The sequence below is a fragment of the Solanum stenotomum genome, chromosome 8, assembly GCF_019186545.1.
Source record: "Solanum stenotomum isolate F172 chromosome 8, ASM1918654v1, whole genome shotgun sequence".
Taxonomy (NCBI): domain Eukaryota; kingdom Viridiplantae; phylum Streptophyta; class Magnoliopsida; order Solanales; family Solanaceae; genus Solanum; species Solanum stenotomum.
In genome coordinates, this window is record NC_064289.1 from 20,267,632 (window position 1) to 20,279,849 (window position 12,218).

The 12,218-nt window shown below is 34.1% G+C and overlaps 1 protein-coding gene, 1 long non-coding RNA gene and 1 pseudogene across 3 annotated transcripts; 1 reads left to right on the forward strand and 2 right to left on the reverse strand.

The window, feature by feature from the left end:
- Positions 1–3,021: 3,021 nt before the first annotated feature.
- Positions 3,022–6,320, forward strand: LOC125873236 (peroxisomal membrane protein PMP22). The gene is made up of 7 exons (XM_049554137.1): positions 3,022–3,199; positions 3,419–3,517; positions 3,669–3,770; positions 3,963–4,038; positions 5,440–5,510; positions 5,615–5,700; positions 6,070–6,320. Exons 1-7 carry the CDS (start codon positions 3,128–3,130, stop codon positions 6,119–6,121), a joined length of 558 nt encoding a protein of 185 aa, XP_049410094.1. The 5' UTR covers positions 3,022–3,127; the 3' UTR covers positions 6,122–6,320.
- A 2,569-nt stretch (positions 6,321–8,889) lies between these two features.
- LOC125874534 (probable acetyltransferase NATA1-like) lies at positions 8,890–9,647 on the reverse strand (annotated as a pseudogene).
- A 400-nt stretch (positions 9,648–10,047) lies between these two features.
- On the reverse strand, positions 10,048–12,218 carry LOC125874523 (uncharacterized). 2 transcript variants are annotated; one of them, XR_007447275.1, is made up of 3 exons: positions 12,092–12,218; positions 11,556–11,631; positions 10,048–10,324 (listed from the first exon to the last, which is right to left on the reverse strand). It is a non-coding gene; the product is annotated as an uncharacterized LOC125874523 (long non-coding RNA). The 2 variants fall into 2 exon arrangements; XR_007447276.1 differs by lacking the exon at positions 11,556–11,631 and having other exon boundaries at positions 12,092–12,205.

The following is a 12,218-nucleotide window of genomic DNA, read 5'->3' on the forward strand; positions in this document are numbered from 1 at the left end:
ATCTATTTTGTACTTTTTGAGAGTTATTCGTTTGGTTTAGTTTGTCTATTTTGGTGAAATTGAATTCATCTAATTTGGTTTATGTTCTGAATGCTTGAAATTTTGGTTTAATTACAATAACTACATATGATTTGGTTGTAAACTGAAGTGTCAATTTTTTTTTATATTAAAGTTTAGGTTTCATATGATTTGGTTCGAAAGTATGTTACATTATTGTCCGTATTATAGTTATTAAGTTGGTGTATTTAATATAATAATTAGAAAAAAAGTTCATATGTTGATTGGTGGTATCCTAATAAAATATAAGATTGAAAATTTTGGATTGGTATGTGATCTGGTACATATGATGGTATATTTATTGCTACGAACTGACACCAAGCTAATAGCCTAATGTATGTTATATTTTATGTGGAAAAGAGAAAAAAATCACGAAATATTGTTTGACTTATGCTATATATTCTACGTGGAAATTATCCTCCCATTTAACAACCAAATAATATATGGTTATGCTAATTTTAATGGCATTTTCCTTTGGGCTGGGAGGGCTGTTATGTAGGCGTACAACTCTTCCTAGGTTGTATTTAATCACGAATTCCCAAAGAATCTATAAGTAGTATGCCTGTGCCAGAAGACCATCTCGCAGATGATTTCTAGTCAGTGTGCCGCGAGTTGCTTCTCGATGAATAGGCTGCGATTGAAAGCAGGAAAAAAACTCTTCTCTTACCAACAACCAAAAGACCCTTTAATACGTAAATTTATGCTAATTTTAATACATAAATAATATTTTCTCATCAAATGACAAATAGGCTCATTGGCAACTACTACTTTTCTATCAAATATTAAAAAGTGAACGTAAATTCGTTGTAATATTACAAAGTGAATTCTATGCACGTAGTTGCATAGAAGTATCTATATACCTACCTCTCAAAAATACACAAATCAATTCTCAATTTCAGTTCTAACAAACTATAGTGTGAACAAAATAGAAAGGGAAGAGAATTATGCCTTAGAAGTGGTTAAAACCCACAAAAGCAATCCTTCAATGATCAATAAAAATAATTGAATGTGTGATTTATCTTATTTTCACTAATAAAAACAGAGTTAGAATTGTAAGTTTGTGGGTTCTGAATTTATAAAAAAAACATTTTATTGGGTTTTGGCAAAGGTATTACCCGTAAATGGCACCAATATAGCTCTGCCCTTGAACGGAGCAAATGAATTATAACACAATTTACTTCAATATAAAAAGTTCCTCTTCAATACTTTTACATTGATGTGATAATATTTTTTTTAAGACTGGCAAGGATCGTTTGGTATGCTTGACTTAGGGGTGTACATGATTGAGTTGGTTTGGGTTTTTCAAATATCAAATCAAATCATTTGTGTAAAAATTTTAAATTTATAAATCAAACCAAACTAATAAAATTCAGATTTTTTTGGGTTTTTCAACCTCGGGTTGGTTCGGGTTTTTCAAATACCAAACCAAACCATTGTGTCGAATTTTTATATTTATAAATCAAACCAAACTAATAAACCTCGGATTTTTTCGCATACAAACATATAATTAACTTGTGCTCCAAATATTTCTTTAGTCCAACCAAAATACAATTATCTAAAGTGTTTCTTAAGAAAATAACACAAAATATGAGATGAGTGATGACACTAAAATATTCAATAAAAAATAATAATGAAATCATCATATAAAATAAATATTGCAAAGTCATAATGAAAATGATCATAATTTAAAAGTACTAAATCATGCTAAAATAAGTTTAATAAGTATTAGATACATTACTAAATATTTAAGGAAAATTAAAATTAGATTATGTATTTTAATTGTCTAAACCAAACCAACCCAAATATAGTCGGGTTTTTTTTTTCAATACCAAACCAAGTCAAACCAAATCACTAGTCGAGTTTTTTGTTCGATTTTCGATTCGTACACCCCTTGTGCCTTTGTTTGGTTACTAATTTTGAGATAAGATATACTAGTATCAAATTAGTAATTAATATAGAGATAAATTGCCCCTATCAAACATAAATCAGTAATTTCATAATAAGATAATGAAAATGACAAAAACATCTCAAGGTTCCTCACACCCTTTTTGTATTAAATAAGATGGAAAATAATTTTGTAGATAAGCAATTTTTTTAATGAAATTATGTAATACGGTTATTTTTAATGGAAAGGGGTAAAAGATGCCTCAAATTATACAAAATTAAACAAAAATACTCTTAGTTAATAATTTAATCTAAAAATGCTCCACAGATACTTTTGGGTAAAGGATGTCTCTTTCTCTAATATATATATATGATTTCTTTTCTTTTTAAACACATTATTTTTTAAAATAAAATATTATTTTAACTGTTTTTCCCTTTTAACATCTCTTTAGCAACTATAAAAGTGGAAAGTGATCTTCTTTTTTCTTAATATGAAATAATAACTCCTTTGATGTATTTAAAGATATTTTATGATTTGAAGCAATGTAATAAATTTTCATATTTTATGACATTATAATTATTGTATCCTAAGTTTAAAACTAATGATGGTATTAATGAATGCATCATATCTTCTTCACTTTGGAAAGAAATCCTATTTTATTAGGAAATTTTTTTCAAAAGTTATCTGAATGGATTACTATGATGTTATATACATTAAAATTATTGATAGATTACAATATTTTTATATGCTTAAAAAGAAAAAGAAACAATATATTTATTAAAGGAACATTTTTTTACCCAAAAATAACAAATAGAATCATATTTTTGGACTAAACTATAATAAACCAAACAGTATATACTACAGTAATATATAATTTGCGTTCAAATCAAACAACCCAATAAAACTGAAAATGGAAAAGATAGAGGAAAAACAGAAAAAAAGTATTCTTAGATTTTCCAGTCAAATGTATGGAGGTTTCCAGGAAATGTGGTAAACCAAAATTATAAATAAATAATGAGTAGTAGTAGTGCTAATACTAACTAAAACTATTTATTAATTAATTAATTAATTAATTATAAAGAGAATCAAGAAGTTCTATATATAAAGACTGTTGAGTAATGCTTATAAGCAAAATAGGCTAAATTTCAGTCAACTGAGTTGTTTTTGAAGATCAGAATCAAAATCATGTCTGAAATTGTTAAACAAAGTTGGAAAAAATATCTAACTGCACTGCAACTCCATCCTCTAAGAACCAAGGTAGTTTTTTTTTTTTTAATTTTTCGGAGAATCTTAGTAATTCAGTTGGTTGAATAAGTGAATTTTTCACCTTTTTGGTGAGAGTTTGATTCCCGTATTGTAATACCTATCCCAATCCAATTTCCCTGCCCTCAATTTTTTTTTTAAAAAAAGTTACGTATATGGTTTCTCTGGGTTGATGTATATAATTTTTTTTATTTTTTTTTTCAATTTAATTAGGCAATTACTGCTGGAGTTTTAGTAGGGTGCAGTGATGTAATTGCCCAGAAGATTTCTGGGGTCAAAAGGCTTCAATTCAGAAGATTACTTCTTCTAATGGTATTTGTTTAAATTTCTTTATTACTTTTATGTTTTAAGTTCTCCAATCTTGATGATTATTGATAGTTTTTGGTAGGTTAATTATTGTGTTAATTGATTTGGTTGTATGATACATTGTTTTTTTTATATGCTTTGTTTGTTTAAATTGCAGCTGTATGGATTTGCATATTCAGGACCCTTTGGCCATTTCCTTCATAAATTGATGGATGTGATATTTCAAGGAAAAAAGGGTAATAAAACTGTTGCTAAAAAGGTTAGACTCTCAAAGTTGTGTGTTTTGTAGTTTTTATCTTTCGCGGTGCAACTCATATGCCTACAACAACAACTGTAATCCGATTACAAGTGAGGTTTGAGGAGGATAGAGAGTACGCAACTGTTATGGCTAAAAATAATACAAAGTTAGTTACTAAAATCAACAGTTTCTGATCTTTTGATGAATTTCCAGGTTTTGTTGGAACAGTTGACAACATCTCCTTGGAACAACTTCTTTTTTATGATGTACTATGGCTTGGTTGTTGAAGGTACGCTAGCTCGTTTCATCTTCAAATGCTAAGTAACTGAATTTCAATCTATTTGGTTTTGTTAAAGTTGATTAGAAGACTATTAGTATTACATTTCACATCTTATTGAGTTTTCTCTGCACAGAGCACGAACGAAAGAAAAAATAGCATTTTTATTAAACATTTGATACTCTTGTACTAAGTTGGAATAATACTCTGCAATGTTTTTACTATACTTAGTGTTGAAAAAATGATTCGGTATCTCAAAAAGAATTATTTTGTCTATTAGTAAACGGAAAGACGATTGATTTTATAGCCTTAACATGGCGCTATTAATCCTTTTCATTATTCATTATAAGATGCCCCTAATTTGGTTTATACCAGATCTTTCTATTCATTATTGTCATTTATCTTCTATATCCATCGAAGCTTTAATGACATTGATAGTCTTGTTCTTGGGCTTTGTTTTGTGAATCTTTGTTAGTTAATGTGCTCCTAATTTTTATACTAGAAGGGGGTTGTTGAGTCCTATAGGATACACTTATACCGGGTGAAATATCTAAGGACAATGTCTTTTGACACGCCTCACGCTATGAAAATGTTCGTGATGGAGTATTTTTCATAAGATTTCCAACACTTGGTTGGTAGCAGTAGAAATCCTCATACAGGGTACCCTAATACATGGTTTAATCCAATTAAGGATGAGACAATATATGTTGATCTGTGAAATCCGATATTAAATCTCTCTGAATTCCTTAATGCTAGGCACTTTTCTGGTTTATAAAGTAGAACCATGGAGAGTTTAAACTATGACGACAGAGAAAATATTGCCTGAGAGTTGTCATACAACATGCTGGAGGAGAACTCGTCTTCCTGATGATCTTCTCTGTTAAATTGCCAATGGCTAAGAAATTTAGGTTGTAACCAGTGTTCGTCTAGAGCATTTTTTTGAGAATATAATTAAGTAGATTAAAGTGTGCTCTCTCTCACGGCTTAAACTTTTAGATGAGATGGTTACACACTTCTAAACACTCTTTGCTATACTGTTGTCACATACGGTATAGCAACAAAGAAAGATAGGCAATAGATTATGTTCCTTCTTGTATGACCATTTGTATATCTGAGCTTTATTTAACAAGCACGACGCTAATTAGATGAAATGCAGTCTATCGGAAGCCAACAATCTTCCTTGGAGCAACTTTTTTTGACATCTTGTAGAAATATCTTGATGCAGTTCCAAACATGCCAGTGGAAAAAGATAAAAAGAACTGTACTATTGATAAGCTACTGCAAATTACCATCAATAGATCTTTGTATTTCTTTTTGCAGAGGAAATCTTGTTTCCGAAAAATAGTCTTGAATTGTCATTATTCACAGTCAACAATGTAGGTGTCTGACACGACGCTAATTCTTGTATCACAGGAAGGCCATGGGGTCTTGTCAAAAACAAGGTTCGAAAGGACTATCCCTCTATTCAACTCACTGCATGGAAGGTAGGATCGTATAATCAAATCTTTTTTCACAAGACACATGGAGAGAAATTCTGTTTTGTCATACCAAATTAGTATAACTAATACTTAAGTATGATATTATGCAGTTTTGGCCAATTGTTGGCTGGATCAACTACCAGTACATGCCCCTGCAGTTCCGCGTTCTATTCCACAGTTTTGTTGCTTCATGCTGGTGAGTATTTGTTCATGATGCTTTTGTTATGTATCCTTGGCAAGAGGAATCTGAGCTAGTTTAGTTACTTGTCATTTCTCACCTTTAAGCAATGAAAGTTCCGTTTTCATCAACCCTCGTCTTTAACATGGTAGGATACATTTCTACTACTAGACCATTAGTGCTTTTTGGTTTAAGACTTTGATATTTTCATTTACACTCTTCAAATTCATTTTTTGCTAAAAAAACCCGACCTCTGGAGGTCGGTTTGCACTTTCCTGGTTTTTCGCACTTAAAGGGCCAACCTTTGGAGGTCGATTTTATTTTTAAAATATTTTCTTACCCGGAGAGTGAATATTACTAATGTTTTCCCCTCATTTGGATGTTTAGGGCAATTTTTCTGAACTTGAAGGCAAGATCCATAACAACTAAGAAGGCTTAGAAGCTGATGAAGGGTTCATCTGCATTTTCTCTCATTTGTCTGTGGTGGATGATTATGTTATACTATGTTTCTTGTGGAGGTTGTTTGCTTAGTATAATATGTATTGCAGCATGAGCTCATTATGAATTAATTCGAGTTTCGAGTATGAAAATTAAAGAATACAAGTTGTATCAATATGAGTGTTGTTTTGCACGACCAATAATCTTTCCCTCGAACTAAGTTCCACGTGGTGCATTACCATGATCCATAGATCAATTTTCGGGATAGAGTAAAATTACTCATATGAACGAACATTTATGGCCACCAAAGCTTAGGCGCTTCTTCTTGTGCGTATGCATGTTGAAGCTATCTTCGGCATGGTAAAGATAGTAATATACGCTATCACTCTATCATCTTCATACTCGTTTTATCAGCCATTGACTCTGATATTAGATGTTGGTCTATGTCAGTACAAAGATACTCTTAACATAGTATGATATTATCTATTTTGAATCAAACCTACACGATATTTCCAAAAACACCTAGTCGTCAAAACACGTGAAAGCTCGATTTTTCATCATTGCCCAACAAAACTTGTACTATGTTTATCTCCTAAAAGGCACATATATGAAATTGGTGCAAAAAATAGTCATAAATAACCTTGCGGAAGGCACATATTTATACTATTGAACTTATGTTCCAAAGCACAAGTTCATATTACTGAACTTATGTCCCAAGGCACAAGACATAAGTTCAACTTATGAACTTCTCAAGGCATAATGTTCTAAGCTGAGTTTATGTCCCAAGACACAGTTATGTCTTATCAGACAATTTTAAAGTTGTCACGGCACGAATTATCACTTATAAGATAGAACTTCCATAAGGTATAATGTTCTAAAACTAAACTTATGCTTTATATATAGGGAATAAGCTACGCCTAACAATACCTTTGCCTTGTGAACTTTTTTTATTAGTTTTTTATTTTTAATTTTAGAGGTATTTTTTCATGTTTTTATTACTTTAAGTGCTGAAGGGAAAAAGTTAAAGACCACTTCAAAATAGGGGTATTTCTACGAATGCCCAAAAATCAACATGTGCCTGTTGAAATATAGTCTTCTTTTGCGAAGTAGCTGAAAACTAGTTACTTCTTTGGTTCCAAGATAGGTATCATCTTAGCAAGCATCACGTCTATTAAGAAATCAATAAATTACTAAACTATTTCTATTTAATAAATGTTTCTTGAAAAATAAGTCATACTTAAAAAAATGAAGTATAAGGATATAATTGAATAAAAAAAAATGATGTATAAGGATATAAATGAAAAGTAATACTAACTTTTGTCTTAAAATTTTAAGGTGATACTTATTTTGAGACAATTTTTTTTTTGCGAAAGCAATATTTATTTTGAAACGAAGGGAATATAACTTAAAAATTACTATAAGATAATTAAAAAAAATAACCACCTTTTAAACTTACTACAATTTCTTTGGAGTTCGAAATATTTACAAGTGAAACACTAACCCGATATATATCACGGAGTTCAAAATTTCCTATATGTTTGTTATGGCATATAGGCATTTATAAAAAAAACTTTTGATTTTCTTTCTATTTTTCTCTAGGAAAAGGAAGACACTAAAAGTTTTATGTTAAGGCTATTTTTCAATAGTGTGAAATAATTATATTGTCTTATTAATAAGGGTCTAAAATACTGCTTAAGTATTTGAATTGGTACAAAATTGAATCCTTCATCCACCTTTCTGCCCTAAAATACCCCTAATGTCTACCTTTTGGTTCAAAAATATCCTCCATGTTAATCATTTGACTCATATTTACCCTTATTTTTAATAGCTTCCTCAAAGTAAAATTATTAAATATTTATTTATTATTTTGCCTAATGTGATCGGTCCAAATTTAAACTCTTCTCAAATAAATAATACATAAATATTATTATGGGAAAAAGGACAAATATATCCCCGAATTATCGTAAATAGTATACAGATACTCTCTGTCATACTTTTGGGATATTGGTACCCCTGCCGTCCAAAATCTAGAGCATATATGCCCTTCACTCTAACGGAAGACTAAATAGGAACACGTGGCGCAATCTTATCCGTCGATCCGATATTTAATAAATGTCAGGCTGATGGATAAGATTATGACACGTGTAATCTGTTAATATAAAAGGGTATATATGCTCTAGTTTTTGGACGGCAGGGGCACCAATGTCCCAAAAGTATGACTGAGGGTATCTGCATACCATTTACGATAGTTCGGGGGTATATTTATCCTTTTTCCTATTATTATTTTATAAAACCACATATGATTCATTTTTGACCCGATACACTTGAAAATAATATTGAAAAAACAATTAATTTCATGATATCTTCCTATTGGCCTATTTTAAATCAACCCATAATTTATATAACCCAACTCATAAATGGGGATCCAACTTAAATTCATACTCACCCCGACTGATTGTCCATCTAAAAAAATATTATTTTTATTAATATAATTTTTTTTTTATCATTATCCAAATTTCTTGTTCATTTTCTCTTTTTATTCCTTTTTTAATCTCTTATTCCTAATTAGAATATCTGTGACTCAAACTTGAAATGAACTCACATGTTTACATTCTTTTAAGGGAAAAAAGACTAATTTACCCCCGAACTTTGATAAATGGTACGTATATGCCCTCCGTTATACTTTGCGTCCACCTAAGCCCTTGCCATCCAATTATAGGTACATACATGCCCCTCTCACTAACGGTCCCCTCATATTATACACGTGTCTTAATCCTAATCAACTACCCGTTTGACCTTTCTTTTTAACCCATAAACTAACAACCCGCCCCATAAACCCAATACCCACCCGATTCCCTTTAAGATATATCCTAATTAAAAGACCCAAATCTCCATTGGAGAACAACTTCAATTTGGATTGTGACAATTCGTTGAGTGTGTTAAATCAAGGTGGGAATGGAATGATCAATACAATTTATTATAATTATAATTTAATCCCATTTCTTCATAAAACTTGATCGCATTCACATTCCAATCTAGAACCACCCATTCCACTCTTCCATACCCCATTTTCGCCGCCTGAGCAGCCACAACTGACAACAACATCTTTCCAAAACTTTTCCTCCTATAACACTCTCTCACAAATATATCCTCGATGTAAAACCCAGGTTTCGCTAAGAAGGACGAATAATTAGGAAAAAACAACACAAACCAAGCAACCACAACATTATTTCCACACGATCTGAACGTTTCAGATTGTGGGTCGGTAATCGGGAGATCCAGATTTACCATTTTATGAATAGGGCTGAAATTTAGGTAGTTTTGGTCAATTAGAGGGAAAGGGGTTTGAGAAACTTCGAGAAGGAAAATGGTGAAGGAGGTGAACGGAGGTGGGGAGTTTTCAGGGAAGAAAGTGAGGAAAGTGAAGATTCTGTGGCAGAGAAGAGATTGATGAGTCGCTCAAACACGACCATATGGTGGATGAGTTTGTGGATATGAGGAACGTCGACGATGGTGGCGAGGCGAATTTGGGATTAAAACTATTTATTATAATTCGTTGGGTGTGTTAAAACTATTTATTATAATTATAATCCAGTATTCATCATCCCATTCCTACCTTGATTTAACACACCCAACGAATTGTCACAGCCCAAATTGAAGTTGTTCTCCAATGGAGATTTGGGTCTTTTAATTAGGATATATCTTAGAGGGAATCAGGTGGTATTGGGTTTATGGGGAGGGTTGTTAGTTTATGGGTTAAAAAGAAATGTCAAACGGGTAGTTTATTAGGATTAAGACACGTGTACAATTGTCACGACCCGATTTCTCGAGTCATGATGACACCTACTATACCCTACCAGTAGGTAAGCCAACCCGTAACCCAGAACATCAAACAATGAGCAAAAGGGCAGAAACTAGCGAAAACAATAATCTAAACAAGGATAACAAAGCGGAAGCAACCCAAAATAAATATATACAGAAATCCCTCCCAGAACCTGGAAGTCACTAGTACAGAGCTATCTAATAAAGAGTACAAGTCCCAAAAGTGGACCACAACAGAGCGTGTCTCAAAGACAACAAGACTAGCTAAAACAAAAGAAGGAGACAGAACAAACCCCAAAACGCCAAGTGCTCGCCCTCGTCTCCGAATCACAACTGCAAAAGAAGGCTGGAACTAATCACCGCTGGTAACTGGTACTGGGACCTGCATCACGAAATAGATGCAGAGTGTAGCATGAGTACCAACACAACAGGTACTCAGTAGGCATCATAGGCCGACTGAGCAAAAAGGGTAAAAACAATAAGAAAGGATAGAATCTAGACACAGAGAGGTCAAAGCGGATAAGAAAATGAAGCACACGAGCATACCAGAAACAAACTAAGTACAACTAGACTAAACCTAACTGGACCCCCATAAGCCCAGAAGGTACACTCGTGCACAAGCTCAAATAAAACCTGAACGAACCCCCATAAGCCCGACAGGTACACGGAAAAGCTAAGTCTACTGAGAAAGAAGAAAATCGGGCTCTCAGCCTAAAGTAACTAAGATAATCCATCAGACTCCACCCAGCCAGCAGTGCACTCCCAGCCCAGCTAGAAAGAGTGACCCTAGGGGGCACCCAACCAAACAGTCCACTCCCAGCCCAGCTAGAAAGAGGGACCCGTGAGTGAGGTAGATATCGCGAGTCGTCCTACCGTGCAGTCAGCTCCCAGCCCAGCTAGAAAGAGCGACCCGGGGACACCCAACCAGCAGCACAATCCCAGCCCAGCTAGAAAGAGAGGCTCAGGGGCGATCGCCGATACCACCGAGTCTACCCAACCAGCGATACGTTCCCAACCCAGCTAGAAAGAACGACCCCGGGGGTGATGGTATCTCCAATAGGATCCAATCCCACAATAACCACCGTGGAACGCCGTCCACTCTAAGAAATCACAGAAAAGGCTCCAAGCCTATACTATCTCAATCCCACGCCTCTAGTGATGCACTAAACCTTCGAGAATGCGTCGGAACCGCAGAATAATAGGGAGAAGATACAGAAGTGCAGCAAGCAGCGATAACGCCTAATCTAAGGCTCAAACTATCAGACTCAAGTCTGCTACTCCAGTCTACAAGGAGCTACATCATCCGAACGACGTCGGCAGAAAGTCAAGGCTATCCAGCCCACACGGGTCATAAGTCTAAGGCAATGCTAGCCTAACCTAGACTAAGGCATACAATACAAAGCATACAAGCATACAATAACATTTAGCACATAGACATGCAACTCTACTAAATCGGATAACATGATACTATACCCGAAATATGGCCAATCGATCATAACATGAGGTATCTAATCAAAGTAAGGTAGTAAACTGGTACCCACCCCCAATTCACTCCAATCAACGTGTTTTTACACAATTAAGCTCAATCTAAAAAAAGGAAAGCCGTAGCCTACTTTAAGGCCAACCGTGCGCTCTCCAATCACTTTACCGGAGCTTTCCCTTTCCGAACAGTCTCGAAACGCTGCCCCGCTATCAAAAATAGAGTCACAACGTTACTACGGTCATTTAGACACCAAAATCACAACAAACGGAGACGGGTCAATTTTGGAGTCAAAACGGGAATCGTGGGACCCGCACCAAACTGTCCGAATTTGACTCCGTCAAGAGAACCTAAACAGCACTCCAAACTTGTGTTCCAAAATGGAACACAATCCGAGGCTCAAAACATAGCAAGAACCAACAAGCAAGAAACCACACTTTAAACAACTAAAAGAAACCCTACTGCAGCAGTCCAAAAATCGAAATAAACGAAAATCAAAAGGTGCCCAGCACTCTTTGAACACTCAACGATGAAGCCACGACAATTCTCAACACGTGGGACTTCGAATCACCCAAAATCGAGCTAAAATGAGTGAGATATGACCAAAACAAAAATTCCAAAAACAAGGACTCGAAAAAGGTACAGCAGTCAGGTTTTTCGCGAAATTACCTCAAACGGGAACCCCAAACCACTATCCGAGCTCACCAACGCGTTGCCCTCGAAAAATCTCACAACTTTGCCTTTTGAATCGCCCAAATCGGTTGAGAGATGAGAGAGTTAAGAGAGGTTGAAGTTT

Excerpts from the sequence above, each read along its gene's own strand:
- LOC125873236 (XM_049554137.1), top strand. The coding sequence starts at position 3,128 with ATGTCTGAAATTGTTAAACAAAGTTGGAAAAAATATCTAACTGCACTG. Across the intron at positions 4,039-5,439 it reads CTATGGCTTGGTTGTTGAAG|GAAGGCCATGGGGTCTTGTC; the intron begins GTACGCTAGCTC and ends CTTGTATCACAG. Across the intron at positions 5,511-5,614 it reads TTCAACTCACTGCATGGAAG|TTTTGGCCAATTGTTGGCTG; the intron begins GTAGGATCGTAT and ends GATATTATGCAG.